The 18,285-nt window shown below is 44.6% G+C and overlaps 1 protein-coding gene across 1 annotated transcript in view; it reads left to right on the top strand.

Moving 5' to 3' along the window:
- The window catches only part of LOC121279291 (chondroitin sulfate N-acetylgalactosaminyltransferase 1-like), a 153,726-nt gene that overhangs the window by 128,355 nt on the left and 7,086 nt on the right, over nucleotides 1-18,285 (top strand). The window contains exon 5 of the mRNA XM_041190427.1: nucleotides 10,878-11,056. Within this exon, the coding sequence (XP_041046361.1) occupies nucleotides 10,878-11,056 (179 nt within the window). The remainder of the gene's footprint in view (nucleotides 1-10,877; nucleotides 11,057-18,285) is intronic.

The following is an 18,285-nucleotide window of genomic DNA, read 5'->3' as shown; positions in this document are numbered from 1 at the left end:
AACAGGTTATTTTAACACTGCCGAATACTATGTGCAGTGAGGAGGTTGCATAAACTCTTTCCTCTAAGCTGCAACCTCTCTATGACTGTAACTTCACTGGGAGTGCAATGGGAACTCCACATCTAGGAGCAGTAGCTCTGTGGCAAATCCCTGCCTTGGTGTTTCAAGAATGGAGCTCCGTGTTCGATTTGATGTTGATAAATCTCCTGAGTTTCACGCCTGCTGATGTTTAGAGGGCAGTGCGCTGGGGTCTCACAATTCTCTCTGCCCAATGTCCTATTCAAGATGTGTCACAGTATCAAGAGGCCATGCCACCTCCTTTCAATGTACAATGAAATCAAACCCAGGCTCACTGCAGCTCCAAGCCACACATTGATCATGGTGTCTGTGATAGCCAAAGCTGGCAAAAGAAAGAAACTGAATAAAACCTGTGGCTGGGGATTTCCTCTAAGCTGCACCCTTGCTGTGACTGTAACTTCACTGGGAATGCAGTGAGAACCACATTTATATGTCTAGGAGCAAGAGGAGCAACTCTGAGGCAAACCCCTGCTTCAGAGTTTCAGAGTTGCACTCCATGTTTTATTTGATGTTGTTTGAAGCTGCCTTCATTCCTTCTGATGTTTACAGAACAGTGTGCTGGCGTCTCACAACTTTCTCTGTCCAAAGCCTTATTCAAAATGTGTCACGGTAATGAGAATCTGCAATCTGAAACAGCCACAGTACGTGCTTGATGTTCACATTCACAAAACCACAATCTCGCACTGGTAACAATCCAGGGCATGATTGTACTCTCCATTTATCCTGCCTTATGGTTTTAGATTTTCCTTCAGCTCTTCCTCCCCCCACACGTGGAGAATTTATGTGCTCCCAATTCTCTGGTCAGTGCTTCGATTAAAACCATCCCTCAGGAGGTAGTGGAGAGGTAAGCAGTCTTTTCACTGGGTAAATTTTGAGATGTAGATTCTTAAGTGGATTCAACCCAATGGTAAACCTTACAACATTTCAATACCTTAATGACAAAAATATTTGGCTATAACAAGTGCCTCCCAACTGTTCATATAGTTTCTTATTTATCTATAAATAAAAGGCCATTGCTGAACTGCCAAACTTCAACGTTTGACAGTGATCTCATCATCGCCCTTCAACATCTTTCCTCTATTGATTAGCTTGCTGGGACTGCCCTTGCTTGATCCCACTCCTGTCTGTCCAGTTGGAGCCAAAGCATCTCCAGAATAGCTTCTCTTTCCAATCCCATACAAGCTGTTTTTCCTGGCTGGAGACTCTAGAACCAGAGGTCATGGTTTTAAGAAAAGGGGTTGTCCATTTGTTATGATCCCTGCGGAGACCGATAACTTTTAAAAAGAGATAAATTTCCCACATGACCAACGGAAATAACTGAAGGACAAGATTTCACATCTTAAGACTCTTACTGTAACAAACAAATGAAAATCAACAAACATCAAACATGAATTAACTAGCAACTAGTACACTAAACTCAAGAAGAGGTACTTTTGCATTAACTAATGAACTCAATTGAGATGTGTCTTAAACCCCTTTCATTGTGCACTGCACTTCTGACAGATGTGTAGTAGTACCAGAACAAATCCAATGTTGCTTGTGGCTCTCCAGCAAGCTCATTGTTCCCTTCTATACTAGGCTGAACATCCAATGTCCCTCAAGAGTTGTTCCACTTAGCCTGAATCTTCCAGATGTAACTTCACCAGCAAGGGACCCCCTCAGTGATTCTTTGTTTTTCAAGTCTCCAAAAATCCAATTGGTTCTGTCCCCTTCCTTTCATACAGAATGTAAGTTCTCATCTTGCTTCTCCACAGCAGCATCTACCTTTTTTCTTGGTCTGTGTTTTATAAAAGCAGCTGTCCCTTTACTGTTGTGGAAAGATGTGAAAACTGTCACTTAATTTCATTAGGTTTCTGTTTGAGTTTCACTCCATCACAGCCAGACTAAATATGCATGTCCCCAAGCTTGGATCTTCCAGAGTTCGCAATTTTACATTAAGTTAAAGGGGATGTTTTAAAACATAACTGTCTTGTGAAGTCCAGCATTTGTAACATGTTTAAGGCTGAGAGTTGTAACTCTTTGAGATTCTCCACCCCAGCAGGTTGTGAATGTTTAATTATTGAGTATGTTGAAGACTGAAATTGAGAGTTTTTTTTGACACTAAGGGAGTCAAGAGTAATGGTGATAGGGTAAGAAAGTATAGTTGAGGTCAACGATGAACCATGATATTAGTGAATGGGGGAGCAGGTTCGAGGGATTTGTTCTTATTTCTTATGTTCTTATGTAATATCAAAACTTCCAGGCTCAATTCTTATGCCCACTCCTCTTCCTCAACTACCTGCTGCCCCTAAGCAATAACCTCCATTGCCGTGAGGTCAGTTTCCACATGTATATTGATGACACCCAACTGTACTTCTCCATCATACCCCTTGATATCTCCATTCCCTTTCTGCTGTCAGTTTACTTGTCCCATGCCCAACCATTAGGAAGGCTGAAACCAACATTTTCAGCCTTTGCCACCATGCTCATCTCCCCCTTTGGTCACTGTCTGAGGCTGCATCAGACTCTGTAACCTAAACGCCTTGTTCAATTTTGAGCTGAATTTCTGACCCCATATCCTCTATGTCACAAAGACCACCTGCTTCCACCTCTGTAACATTGTCCATCACCACCCCTACCACAGACCCTCTGTTGTTGTGGTTCTTACCCCTGTCTTTGTCACTGCCAGACTTGACTATTCCAATACTTTCCTGGTTGGACTTTCCCTCTCCACCCCCCCCTCCCTACCCCATAAAGTTCAGTGCATCTAAAACACTCTACTGCCCCTATCCTACCCCTCACTAAGTCTTGCTTCTCTGTCCTTGCCCCTACTGAGTTGCAGTGGTTCCAGGTGTCCCAATGCCTCAGATTTAAAATTCTCATCCTTGTGAGCAAACCCCTCTGTAGCCTTTTACCACTACAACTCCTCCAAGCCCTACAATCCTCACTGACCTCTTTGTTCTTGAGACTCTGGCCGCTTCACATCCCCTCTCCCTTCCAGCCTCCAGCCACCTAGGCCCCACATTCTGGAACTTTCTTTCTATATGCTTCTGCCTCTTCACCTCTTCTCCTCTTATAAGACCTGGCTTAAAACCCACCTGGATCCCGAGCTTTTATTCACTTCACTCTTTGGCTCATGCCTGTTTTTCCTCCAAAATCTGTGAAGCTCCTTAGGAGATTTTGCGATGTTGAAGGCACTGCAGAGTATGAGGTATTGTTGTCTAAGGCACTTACACTTAAGGTTATAATCTAAACGTTGAGAGCATAGGCTGCATGCATCCTGTATTTACAGAGTAATTCATTTGCCAATGTCTGAGGCACTGTTGATAATGGTCACCTTCCTTCACTGAGACATTTGTATCCCATCTACAAAATACAGTAATAAAACTCAACATAGACCAGATAATTACAAACCCCTCCGTCTACTGTAAACTATTAGGTAAATCATGATAAGTATACTGGATGGTCCCATATCAGACATGCATTAAAAAAAAACTGCTTGGCTAAAAAATGTATGAAGTAGAAACCAACATTGGATTTTAAGTATTAGGAATTATGGGGTCTACAAATGGTATGCAGATGTATGAGAGATTGCTGGCACTTTACTAAGTGTCTTTGCACATTATACAGGATTGGCTCCGTGTTTATGGTTTGTTGGTTTGACACCGATAGCTGAACCCTGATAACGTCGGCATGGGAGACGGCTATTTCTGCACCATTGATTGCTTGCCTGAAACATGCGTCTTCCTCGCTTGTTCCAAGCTCCAATCCCGCAGATTGAACAAACTTTGTCAATGGCTGGGAACTGAATGGGAGAAACTATGGACACTGACCTGTGGCCCAGTCCCTGAGTGAAAGCAATGTGATATTTTTTCAGAACAGAAAGCACTGGAGCGCACACATGGGGCAGAATTTTTACCTCGTCGGGTGGGCATGGCAGGAGGACCCGGGACTGGTCGCGAAACTGACTGCCACCTGCAATCAGGCCCCGACCCCGATTTCACACTGGCTGAGATCCCAGAGTGAAGCCTGGCTTGATAGATCCTAAACTGCGGAGGAGAGTTACTGAGCAAACTCACAGGAGTCTGCTGATGAACTTTAATACAAAGAATAAAATATTTATTAAAACAAGAAAAGCGAACTATATCACACCAGTCACAAAGGTTGAAAAGATCTCAATAGAAACACAAGAAGACGATTCAAATTCCCACTATTCACAGATGCAAAAACTAATGAAGAGTTACCACCAGCTTGACACAGAGGCCTCTTGCTTGGGACTGGCACAGTTACAAACGGTTTTCTTCAGGTGAATTCCTGAGCGTTCACTTGATGTTTCTCACTCAACTCATATCTCTCCCTGAGACACACACAAATCACACCCTAAACTCACTGTTTCTTCAACTGCAGAGCAAGCAAATGAGTTTCCTAAACTCAGTCTTCCAGTAGCACTTCTGCTAAACTGATCACTTTACTGAGTCCTACAACTGAGTGTTCAGTTAACTACTGTCCCAATAGCCTTGTACTTTTCCTTCCCAGAGAGCTTAAACCCTGTCTTCTCTCTCTGACACACACACTGAACTCTCTCTCTCTCCACTTTTTCTTTTTCTGTCTCTGTGTCTTTGGATCACTGTTGCTAGTCAACAGTAAAGCTTTTCTACATTGTGGTTTGTTTCCAAAATCTGAATTTTCAACCCCTTTTAACCCATTTCTTTCACTCAGGGGTTGTAATAGCTCTTTAAAAATGTACATATACTAATACCCAAAAGACCTGAAACCTTATAGTGACAAGTCTATCCAGATACCCAGGCACCAAGGTTCAGAAGCAAAACCTAAATGAAAGTAAAACCATCTTTTAAACCTTTCTTAACACACACACATACACATTATTTATATATATATATATATATATATATATATATATATAGAGGCCTTGATTTCATGCTATGGAGGGTTTTTAGGTGGGGGAAGCGTGAAATTGAATGATCGGGATTCTCTGTGGATACCCACCTGTCTCAACCTCGCAGTGATTTTACGCTGGAGTGGACAAGGCCTCGGATGGGATGCCTGCCCTTACCTCAATTGAGACCCTTAAGTGGCTGGGCGGAACAGGCTGGCCGGAGGACTTACATGGCCTGGGGGAAGCCCGAAAATGAACGGGCTTAGATCTCAGCTGGAGAGTGGAGGGAGGACACCTCCATTGAAAGCTTCTATCTGACTTCAGGTGCCCCCATTCTTCCCCCCAACTTAAGGTCCGGTGGCACTGGGCCTCTCTCCTCCTCCGTCCTCTCCCCCAACACCCAGATTGCCCTCTTTGCGCCCCTCCCCACCATCCAAAAAAATTCAGGCCATAAATTCAACTTAAAATTATACATTATTCATGACACAACAGATAACTCATTCCTACACATAATAAAATGCCTGATGTCTAAATCCAGTATCTGCTTTGGCCACTTGTTAGCGATATAGTCCTACACCCTTGCCAATATAGGGTCTGTATGAGTTGTTCCAGCAATATCACCTGGCAACTCATCTGCATATGAAAAGGGAAACACATCTTTCCTGTTGGGCTCTACCTGCAATGGGGATGGTAACTAGACATCCGATCAGTATTACAATGATCTTCTGATCATCTGTACTTAATGTCATACTGATAGCCCATCTCTAGTTTCGGGTTGCAGCTAAAGTGGGTACTGGAGATTTTGGATTCAAAATAGCCGTCAGTGTCTCATGATCATTTTTGATCGCGGAACTACCACCATTCAAGTATTTATGAAATTTTCTTACTCCAAAAATCAAAGACAATGCTTCCCGTTCTATCCGAGCATAATTCCGCTGACAGACACTGAGGGTGCGTGAGGCAAATGCAATCAATGTCTCATCATGATTTGAACGTGAACGTGGGGGGGCACGATTGAGAAATTTGCAGATGACACAAAGATTGGCCGAGTAGTGGATAGTGTAAAGGATAGCCATAATCTCCAAAATGATATAGATGGGTTGGTGGAGTGGGCGGTAAAGTGGCAGATGGATTTTAACATAGAGAAGTGTGAGGTCATACATTTAGGGAGGTCAAACAGTTACAGGGATTACAAAATAAATGGGAATATACTAAGAGGGGTAGATGAAGTGAGAGATCTTGGCGTACAAGTACTCAGGTCCCTGAAGGCAGCAGTTCAAGACAAGGTTGTAAAGAAGGCATATGGAATGCTGTCCTTCATTGGCAGAGGTATAGAATATAAAAGTAAGGATATAATTTTGGAATTGTATAAAACACTGGTGAGGCCACAACTGGAATATTGTGTGCAGTTCTGGTCACCACATTACAGGAAGGATGTAATAGCTCTGGAGAGAGTGCAGAGGAGCTTTACAAGAATGTTGCCAGGGTTAGAAAAGTGTAGCTATGTGGAGAAATTGGATAGGTTGGGGTTATTTTCCCTAGAACAATGAAGGCTGAGATGTGACTTGATTGAGGTGTACAAAATTATGAGGGGAATAGATAGAGTGGACAGGATAAAATTGTTTCCCCTGATGGAGAATTCTAGAACCAGGGGACATAGATTCAAGATAAGTGGCAGAAGGTGTAGGGGGGACATGAGGAAGAACGTTTTTATGCAGAGGGTAGTGGGTGTCTGGAATTCGCTGCCCAAGTTGGTGGTAGAGGCAGAAACTTTAATCTATTTTAAGAAGTACCTGGATCTGCACCTAAAGTGCTGTAAACTGCAGGGCTATGGGTCGGGTGCAGGAAGGTGAGATTAGAAAGGGCACCGGGCTGGCATGGACAAGATGGGCCGAATGGCCTCCTTCTGTGCTGTAACTTTTCTGTGGTTCTATGGTTCAATTGTCCAATACATGAGAGATCACAGCACCTGCTCCGTATGGAGAGGCATCACACACAGGCTTAGTCTTTTTCGAAACATCGTAATGTACAAGCATTGTAGCATCTACCAATTTACTTTTACACAACTTGTCACACTCCCTTGTCCAATTCCATGGAACACCCTTCGTCAAGAGCTCATTCAATTGATGCAATAGGCTTGCCAAATTTGGCATGAATTTAACATCATAACTCAATAAGCCCAAAAAAAGAACTGAGCTCAGAGATATTCGGAGGATGAGGCGTATTTCTTATTGCTTCAACCTTACTCTTTGTAGGATGCAACCCATCTTTGTCTAATCTGTGTTCCAAATACTGTACAGAACTTTAATACGTTTCTAATTTATGTACCATCAACCGAACTCCATGCTTTTCCAAATGTTGGAGCACCTTTTTCAGCCTGTCATCATGGGGTCTGCCTTTTTGAACCTGATATAAGAACATTGTCCAAATCTCACAATGCTCCCTCGATTCCTTGCAAAATTTGATTCATCAACCCTTGGAAAATTCCAGCGCCTGACGAACACCAAATGGCAGCCCATGAACACATCCCCACTGACTCCGACTGCCTCGCAGCCATTTCACGCTCGAATGAGCGTTAAGTGGCAGCAGGCGGGACTTCCGCCCCTCACTCGGGAGGAAGTCCCGTCTTAGAGAGCCGCTGGACAGAGGAAGAAATGCAGGAGGACGCCTGAGACAGCCTGGGTACTGGAGGCCCAGGTAAGGTCAAGGTGCCTCAGGGCAGGGAATGTTGAGAAGACCTGGGGGCGTGGGGCGGGGCACGAAGGGGGCGATTGGGGTGTCTGGAGAGAGAGGTCTGGAGGCCATTGGACCTTAAGGGGGTGGGGTCCACCCAACTTGCACCCCCTCCCACCAGGGATATAATTCTGTTGATTTTTGGCTTTGCCCCAAGCAAGGTTCAACCCTCCCACCAGCCTAAAAATTGAGGCTGGGAGCGAACCTCCCCTTAAGTGGCCAATAATGGGACACTTAAAGACCTCAACTGGGGCAAGGGCAGGCCCGCCCCAGTGTAAAATCGCTGCATGGTCAGGGTGGGCAGGATCCCTGACGGAATCCCACCCCTTCAATTTTATGCACCCCCCCCACCCCAGCCCCCACTCCACCAGTGGAGGAGCATAAAATTCTGTCCCATGTGTGCATTAATAGTCATCATCCAACTCAAGTTGCAGATAGGCATTTGTCAGATCGAACTTTAAAGAAATCTGGCCTCCTGATAACATTGTGAACATGTTTGGCAAAGTATCAGGTGGATTTCATTCCAGTACCTGAATTATGGTTACCTTATAATCCCCTCATGTTCTTACACCACTGTCTGATTTTGGTGCTACCAGTATGGGTGTAACCCAGTTACTCTGTTCTACTTTAGAGGAAATGTTCTCAGTCTCAAGTCTTTTCAGGTCTTGCTCTACTTTCTCCCTTAGAGCATTGGGCACTGGACAGGGCCTACAGTAAACTGATTCCTCTGAACCCACACCTTATATCCTTGAATCGGGTCACCAGTTTCACCAAACAGCTGAGTACTTGGCGATCACGTTGTTGTGAATTTCGTTTCCACGCGGAAGAGCTAGCTTCTGTTTAATTTAAGTGCTGTTAACCAGTTTCTTCTTAACAAAGCTGGTTTTTCATCCTTCACTACACAGTGATGGGCAATTTTGCACATTGCTCCTTGTATGTAACCAGAACTGACATACTTCCCGTTATGGCAATTTTCTCTGCTCCGTAATTTTGTAATTCTGAGCTAGATTTCTCCAGTTGATGCTGACTCAACTTTTCATGATATAGCGATTCAGGAATCCTGCTGACAGATGCACCCGTGTCAACCTCAATGTTTTTTTTAAATTTGTTCGTGGGGTGTGGGCATCGTTGGCTAGGCCAGCATTTATTGCCCATCCCTAATTGCCCTTGTTCATTTAAGAGTCAACCACATTGCTGTGGATCTAGAGTCACATTTAGGCCAGGTAAGGACAGCAGATTTCCTTCCCCTAAAGACGGGTTTTTACTACAATTGGCAATGATTTTGTGGTCATCGTCAGACTTTTCAATTCCAGATTTTTATTGAATTAAATTTCACCATCTGCCATGTTGGGATCTGAAGCCAGGTCCCCAGAGCTTTACCCTGGGTCTCTGGAATACTAGCCCAGTGACAATTCCACTATGCCATCGCCTCCCCATATTTATCGGAGCTCCATCCAACGCTACTTGGATTATGATCCCCTGCGAATTTCCACTGGGCCTCCTTGAGCTTTGGATCGTATGTGCCTCAACCAACCCCTTATTGACCTGCTGCTGTTCGACAATCATATGCAGTGACTGCCTTTTCCTCCCAGCCAGTGTGTTTTCTCCATTTACATTCTTTCGACATGCCTTGCAGCTCTCTGTTTTCACAAATGGACAATTTTGCCCCCCCAGCGTTGGCCCAAGCAGCAGCAGCAGAACTCTGCCGTGCCTCTGCTACTACTAACTGCCTTCGTTGGGGCCTTCAGCTTACTCAGCCAGAGCTTATTAACTTCAGCAGATGAATGGCAGTTGTCAACTCTGATTTCTCTCGAGTCACGTTCCACCATGCCCATGGACAATGCTGTTTGGGAAGCTCTGTCGAAAGTGAACTTTAGCGATGTTGGCAACTTACTGCGAATGCCTCCACTTTTTCAACTGAACACAAATCTGTCCTGCAATGCTCTCTCTTGAGATTCTCTAGAATTACAATGGATAGACAGCTGTCTTTGTATCGTACAAACTCTCCAATGTGCTCACTGGGCAACTGATTCCTTGCTCCAATCCAATAGCTTTGCACAATCTCCAGTGGCTTGGCGCTGTAGTGCTGCTCTAACTTACACAAAATGTCCGACCATGGCGTGACTTTTGGCTTAGCGGGGGCAAGCAAATTCTTGAACGGTTCAAACACTTCTGGGCCCTTTTCCTTTTCTCCACTGCCTGATTAGCAGCTGGATTATCAGGATCTTTGAGGATATTATCAGCAGTGAAAACCATCCCACGCTGCCCCACATACATACTGAAAGACTCCTGGTCATGGCTGTACTCTCCCTGACTCCCAATAATACCTGTTGATGCAGCCATCTTGGAAGGTCAGTCCATTATGTGTACAAACCGCCCTTTCCCTAAGACCAGATTATTAAGCCTATTTCTCAGCAGAACAAAACTCACAGTTCCTCTGCTGGTTTGCTGGAAACTTCTCCAACTAAACAGCAACCTTTCCTTAATCCTTAAGCTTAGTTCTACCCAAAAGCAAAATTTAAAAATAAAGCTGCAAATTCTAATTCGGCAATTTTTGAAAAGTCCAACATCTGGGGAGTTAATTGAATCTGCTTCTTTGATCCATGTGGACAATAGGCGTTATACGTTAAAATAAATGAAATTCACCAGAAGAATGGGGAGAGATGAAGAAAGACACTTCCTGAAGAAACTGTTCTGTCCCAAGTGAGTTGTGCCTTACTTTGTTCTAACTGTAACTGTAACTGGCAAGGGTGGCATTTATTATCCATTACTAGTTACCCTCGAAGGCAGACCTTCTTTCTGAACCACTGCAGTCCATTGTGGTGATGGTGCCACCCCAATGGTGTTAGGTAGGAAACTCAGCACATCGAGCAGTGACAATGAAGGATTGGCGATATATCCCAAAGTCAGGATGGTGTGGGCTTCGCAAGGGAGCTTGGTGCTGATAATCATGTGACATTGCTGTTCTTGGTTGAAATTTTTGTTCAATTTTTGGCAAAATTGTTTTTCATTTTCAATTTCCCTTCAAATGGCTTGAAACTGATGTGTTTTATTATTCAGATAAGTTGTGATTCACATGTAGTAGTGACATCCTCTGGTTATTTAGGAAAAATAACTGCTGAACGCTTGTGTAAAAAAAAGTAATGGCTCTGGAGGAAAATGTTCATGTGTCTTTGTCTTTCTAATATAGAGAAGCAAATTACAGGAACTACACATTCATTCCCTTGAAAGAGGATTTCTCCCGTGGGAAAGGATTGGATGTAGGTGCTCGGGCTTGGAAGGGGAACAATGTCCTGCTGTTCTTCTGCGATGTGGACATTCACTTCACAGCGGAGTTCCTGAACACGTGCAGACTGAACACCCAGCCAGGTATCTCACTAATTGCACAAGAAAGCAAAACACTTAGCTCCTCCAGAGAGCCAGCACAGGTATGATGGACCAGATGGTCTCCTTCTGGCTGTGAGATTCTATGGCCACAAAATTCAGTCAGTTTTTTAGAACTGCAAGTGCCATTTTGCGCACAAAATGGTGTCAGTGCCACATGTGGTTGTTTCCAGTGCAGGCTGCATAGATGCCATTTTGGCGAGGGCATTAGTGCTGGAGTTAGAAGTTGGAAGTGCTGGGAGTCAATATGTAATGCTGATTTGATGCCAGCAGTGCTGTTTTCAGCCTTGACACTTTAGCCGATGCTCTCTCTTACACGTGCATGTTTGAACATGCATTCAGTAGCAGAAAGGACCCCCACTATTTAAAGGGATTGTCAACAACTTTTGGGTCAGTTGCTGTTTGATTTCTACTGGATGTGGTTGAGTTTGTAAAAGTACTTTGAGTTTGCTACTGCTCCTTAAAGTTGGCGAAGTGGGCAGGGAGTGGTGTTGCAGATGGTGAGGGTCTTGATTCTCTTACTTCAAGTGTTCTGCTAAGACCACTTGCTCTTGGTGCTATTGTAAACATCCCCCTTGGCCCGCAGCATGACAAGGAAATTGAACAGAGGCAACACAGAGCAGGACAAGCTGCTTGAAGGGGGAGTAGGGGAGGAGACCATATTCACCTAGGGTCTTCATGCAGCAATTCTTTTGCCTTAACCTCCTTTTTATGAAGGATGCGCTCATTGAAACTGCCACCCCTGCAGAGCTGCACCTCAGGGCAGGATCAGTTCTGCCCTGTCAGCAGCTGGAAAGGTGACTGTGGCCATGAAATTCAACACGCTGGGTCCTTTCAGGCTATAACAGGCGACATCATTAACACATCTCAATTCACTGCCCATTGCTGTGTAAGGGAGGTCACTGATGCTCTGCTGGGAGAGGGGAATACATTGCATTTTCTTTATCCAGAGCGAAACAGATGGAGTGGGTATTTGGCTTCTTCAGTGCAGAATGCCATTGACTGCACACATGCTACTTTGTGGGCACCACATCTAAATGGAGGGAGATACTCTAACCACAAAGAGTTCCACTGCCTGAATATGCAGCTGGTGTGTGAATGCCTGGTATCCTGACAGCAGCCTTTATTTAGTTCCAATCCGCTATATTATCAGTATATGAGCCACCAGAAGAAACTGGAGGGTACCTAATGGATGACAAGGACTATCCACCTCACCACCTGGGTCTTGACTCATGTGTGCAACCCAGGCACATGTGGGCAGCGTAACCTATAAGGACAGTCTTGCTGCTACATGGAGTGTCATCAAACACAACTGTGCTTCCTGGACTGCTCTGGAGGAGCACCACAGTACCCATCAGAGCATGTGTCATGGTTTGTTGCAGTCTGCTGCAGCCTGCACAACCTTGAGCACATGAGGGTACAGCTCTTGCCACCAGGTATATGACGAGCAACTGAAGGGAAGGAAGAAGAGAAGAAAGGGAGGAGGCAACCAAGACCCCCATACTTATCCAGTAGGCTTGTCCATGATTGGCTCATTCGGCTGGTGTTGGATTGTGAGTTTCAGGATTTTGAGCTGGCAACAATGAATGAACGATGATATGTCCAAGTAAGAATAGTGCGATTTGGAGAACTTAGGGGCTGTAGTGTTCCCAGGCCATTGATGCTTTTGTACTTCTTAGTGGAGGTCACAGGGGACAGAGATGGTGTTGAATTAACCTTGGAAAGTTGTTGCAGTGCATTCTAAAAATATTATTTTAAGAAGGTTGTCCAACATACAGCCCACACACCAGCGTCTGGCCCAGCAAGGTTTTCTATCCAGCCTGCCAACCTTTCATAACTTGTGCTGACTGGTAAAAAACGTTGGCCAAGTGAGTTTTAGACTTTTCTTCTTCTTTGAGCCCAACTTCTGAGTTTTTCACTCTATTAACTGAAAATTTCTTAATTTCCAAATATTGATATCAGGGTGACCAACCGTCCCTTATTTTACGGGATTGTCCTGCGCTCGAGGTCACTGTCCCATGTCCCAGGTCAAATGCTACTGAGACCTTTTCTCTTAATTTGGTCCTTTAAATTTTGCGTATGCGCTGTACTCGCTCTTCTCCTGTTGGTGTACCCTCACAGCTCTGGCAGCACCCCCACCCCTCCCTGCTCTTCCGGACCGCCACACCAGTGTGTCCCGTAATTTTCTCTGTGAGAGTTGGTCACCCTGATTGATATGTACCTGGTATCTATTCAAACAGCACCCACCCATAGTACTTATCAAAAGAAAGATGGCAGCTCGCTTGATTACAGGTAAAGAAAGGAAAATTGAGACTGGATGTCAAGTCTTCAAAAGATGCTTGGACTGATGATTTCTTTATGAGCGCAGCAGCGGCATATTCTGTCTGATATGTGAAGAGAAGGTAGCTGTTTTTATGGAATACAATATCAAGTGGCACTGTTCTACAAAACACCCTGGCAAATTTGACAACCTCACAGGTCAGATGAGAATCAATCAAGTGAACTCATGGAAACAAAACATTATCAGACAACAATCTTTCTTCAAAGCTCCAACCCAGAGTTCTGAGGAGTTTTTTTTGATAGCTGAAGCAGTAGCAAAGAGCGGGAAACTGTTGTCTGATGGGGAATTTCTGAAAGACTGCTTGGACATATTTACACATCTGGCATGTCCTCATAAAAGGTCGATGGTAGAGAGGCACAACAACGGGACATTTTCAAACAAGTGAAACGTGTCTTGGTGAAATTCAATCACCCAGAGGACAAACTTTGTGGTCCAACAACCGCTGGAGCTCCCGCACTGGCAGGCAAGCGCAATGAATTTATTAGTCCAATACTCAAATCACTATCTCACATCACTGCATCAATCACCAAGAACAGTTGTGTCCAAAGACTCTGGAGATGACACGTGTGATGGAAAAGATTGGTTCTATAGTCAATTTCATTAGGTCCAAGGAGCTCAATTACAGACTTTCTAGCGGACGATCAGTCCATGATGATGTCATTTACTTCTGCCATGTTCATTGGCTCAGCAGGGTGGCCATGCCAACCACATTCTGGTCACTGCTTGAAGAAATAAAAACCTTCATGACAAAGGTTTTTGTTATTGATACTTTAGAGTCTGGCTGATTGACATTTATTAGCTAGTAGTCAAATGATCTTTTTTCTCAAAATAGGAGACAGTTAAGATTTAATTACTTTTTTAAAAGCTTTTTCTTTTTACAGAGACCACTTACACTATAGGGTCCATTGGCTCTAGGCAGTGTATAGCTAGTCAATGGGCGTGGATGTGCCATACTTAGGCATGAGGGCCAAAGGCAGATGGAAGGGCAGAGCTTGGCATAGGGGTCAGGAGGAGCTACAGAGGGCGGTGGAAGGGCAGGAATCAGCATGGGGGCATGAAGGGCGATGTGGGTGGGTGGAAGGGCAGAGCTTGGCATAGAGGGCTTGAGGGGTCATATGGTTGGATGGAAGGACAGAGCTAGGTTTAGGGGGAATGAGGAGATCCTTTTGAATTTACCTTTTAAAAGATCCCCTCAGGCAGATTAGGTTCATAACTCCTCTGGGGGGGCCATGAACCACAACTCCTTTAAAAACCTGGCCTGACTCCATGAAAATTGCCTATGGATATGCCTATCCCCGCAGTGGAGCTGGCTAGGTCGGGAGTGGTGGATGCGGGCCTTTGACAGGAACCAGCCTGCATCCTTTAAAAGCACTTCCGAAAATCAGAGTGCCCGGGAAAGGGGGCAGAAGTCCTGGAATCAGGAGCTGCCAACCATTTTTAAAGGGCTCCTAAATCAACCCTAATTGGTGGAAATCCACTATAACAATAACAATAACAAAATAATGAACTCCACAAAAATCAATCAATTTTGGACAAGTTCCTCCAGTGTGTGAAGGGTTCCATCATTCAAAGAATGAAGGCCCTGGAAAGTAAGTAACCTTACTTCTCTGGAATTTCCTGACTTCTGGGTGTGTAGATGAAACCAGGAAATGACTAAAGTTAGCCACAAACCAGGTCTGCCAATAAGCTCAGAGCCTGGATTCCACGATTAGTCAGCTTGGAAATGAGAGCAGAATTAAAACCTTTAGACAAATGTTGTCCCATTTTGGGAATCAGACATTTACGTTTCAATATCTTGGCTGCCATTTCTACAGATGATTTGGTACACAGTCTTGAGTACTGAAGCAGCAAAGTTTTCACTTGATTTTATTCACTTTGTTTCTAATCTCACTGCTGTCTGTTCGTCTAACTGGCAAGGATCTGAGTGTTGCTGGTTGTGTCAGTGGATCCAACCTCAGTGAATTGTCCAAAGATTAGGGATAGAATCCATTAGACTATAAGGCGTTCACACTACCAAAATTAAACAAGCTACACATGAGTACAAGAATGGAGAAAACTGGACTGGAATTAAAGGAACATTATTGTTCAGGTGGCAGGGTCAGAATGATTTAGTGGTGGCCTGCTGATTATATATTACCATTTAAGAAGTTTAACAAGAAATTCAGTGTGTAGCATTCGCATTATCTATACTGTTACGGTTGACTTTTATACGTGTGGGTAAACTGAGCAGAGCCCAGCAGTGTAATCTTCTTCTACACCTATCACTGAAATCCACTGTGCAAGCAGCTTGTGATGTAGTGCTGGTCACGACAGACTCACATTCACTTCTAGTTCAGCTATGTGACTGTAAGCTGTTGCAAGTGACAGGGAGGGAGGTGAGGAGGGATCTGCTGCAGTTTCTTCTGCAGTGAAACAAGCAGGAGTTTTGTTGGATCAGTCTGAACTCTTGGAACTTGTGGCTGCTCTCCCACCAAGTGGCAATTTCTCAGGAAGTGCTGTAACCGCGCAGATGCTTCCTACATTATGTGGCAAGTGGCTCGTTAATCGGAGTCCTAGTTCTTACATTATTTGGAATTTGGTACAACCAGAAGTTGAGTTAGACATGCCACATCAGCATAAGATTATAAGACCATAAGACATAGGAGCAAAATTGGACCATTCGGCCCATCAGGTCTGCTCCGCCATTCAAACATGGCTGATAAGTTTCTCAACCCCATTCTCCCTCTTTCTCCCCGTAGCCTTTGATCCCCTTACCAATCAAGAACCTATCTATCTCAGTCTTAAATACTCTCAATGACCTGGCCTCCACAGGCTTCTGTGGCAATGAATTCCATAGATTCACCACTCTCTGGCTAAAGAAGTTTCTCCTCATCTCTGTTCTAAAAGTTCTTCCCTTTACTCTGAGGCTGTGCCCTCAGGTCCTAGTCTCTCCTGCTAATGGAAACATCTTCCCCACGTTCACTCTATCCAGGCCTTTCAGTATTCTGTAAGTTTCAATCAGATCCCCCATGGTAGCTACAACAGCAGGGTAGACTCAAGGCACACTTTGATAAGGAGTTGATAAGCCCCTGTTAGGCCCTCAAACCAGGGATTTGAATGTCAGGAGATCTCACCACTCATCGGATCGGATACAGCCGCAACAAGTCAAGTTACTAAAAACCATCCAGGACACAACAGTTTGGCTGACCAAATGCCCTGCCCAATATTCCTCCCTTCCCTCAGCAGCAGCTACATAAACATGACGGGCCACATTTTAACCTTTTTCTCACTCAAAGGGCCAGTGAGTAAATTTCAGAAAGGGAAGGCATTAGAAATTCGCCTCACTATTAGTCAAAGCATTTTATGACCTTCAAATGAGGAAATTAATCTATTAGCTTACTTTCTCATCACTATATTGATGTCTGGCATTGTTTCTGCTTACACACATAGTTAATGTCTGCCCACACGCACACTTGATGGAGCAATGCGGAGTATTCTGGATAGATGTCTGTCTATTGGGAGTGATCTTGATTTTTTTTTTGATGTTTTTCATTCTTGTAATAAGCTGTTTGCAGCAATATGTGCTGCCAAACAGTATAATGAATCAGAGGGCTTGTTTTAATAGATTTGGATAAGACTCTGAGGGGGAGCATATGACTATAAAATGTCAGAAGGTCATGCTCTGCGAAAGCTCTCTTCATGTCGGCTGTCATTTTGGTTCTCAATTAGTGTAAGGCGGAACATGTCTTGAGCCTCGGTGACATCAGTTCCAAATGGACCTGCAGACAGTTTCGGTTCATCACAGCGTTCCCTGAAATCCGCAAACCTTTGTTTGAATTCATCTCCCAGGCTGCCGATCAGTGCAGGATACTTTTCATGGTTTACTGCCTCACTGTGAAATGGATAATTTTCTTCATAATCAGCTGTTTCCTAATCAACCCTAACTTCTGAACAAACGATTGAACATGTTCATCCAGTTTGTAATCAGACTGATCCTTTCCCTGTAGATTCACAATTGAGTCTGCAAGATATTTGGGGCAGAACTTTTTTGGTGAGCGGGCTCAGTGGGAGCAGGCGGAGCTGGTCGCTGCCCACAATCGGCTCCGCGCCGCCATTTTACGCGGGTGGGCCAACTAAGGCCCGGCCAGCGTAAGATGCTACCTGTGCAGGAGGGAGGGGGAGGAGGGAGAGTCGGGACCAGCGCTCTTTTGCGCATGCGCGTGAGAGAGCGCTTCAATCACCCTGAAGCACGGAGCTTCCTCAGGGAGATTGAAGGGCTTCTGAAATTATGAAATATAAGGTTCGTAAATTTATTTAAACATGTCATGTGACTCATGTTTACATGTCGGTGGGAGTGCAGCCGATTCCGGTGCGCACCCGCCGAATGAAGTACTGCAACTCCGCGCCATGACATCGGGACACACGCCCGACGCCATTGCGCAATATTTTACGCGTCAGTGTGTCGGGCCTGTCCCTGCACACCAACTGAAAAATTCTGCCCTTGGTGATGTCAACCGGGAATGCCAAATCATTCAAGCACTCATCATTATCCATGAAGCTTACATCGTTTCTTTGTACGTCATGAAGGTTTTTATTTCTTCAAGCAGTGACCAGAATGTGGTTAGCATGGCCTCCCTGCTGAGCCCATGAACATGGCGGAAGTAAATGACATCATCATGGTCTGATTCTACCTCTGCTAGAAAGGCTTGGAACTGTCTGTGATTGAGCTTCTTAGACCTAATGACATTGACTGTAGAAGCAATCTTTTCCATCGTATGTTTCACTTCCAGGGCCTTTGCACACAGCTGTTCTTGGCGAATGATGCACTGATGTGTGATGGCTTCAAGGGACACCGATTTGAGCATTAGACTAACAAATCCTTTGTGCGTGCCTG

The sequence above is a fragment of the Carcharodon carcharias genome, chromosome 1, assembly GCF_017639515.1.
Source record: "Carcharodon carcharias isolate sCarCar2 chromosome 1, sCarCar2.pri, whole genome shotgun sequence".
Lineage (NCBI taxonomy): Eukaryota > Metazoa > Chordata > Chondrichthyes > Lamniformes > Lamnidae > Carcharodon > Carcharodon carcharias.
Note: the sequence above shows the minus strand (reverse complement) of the source record. Positions and strands in the feature narration are given on the sequence as shown.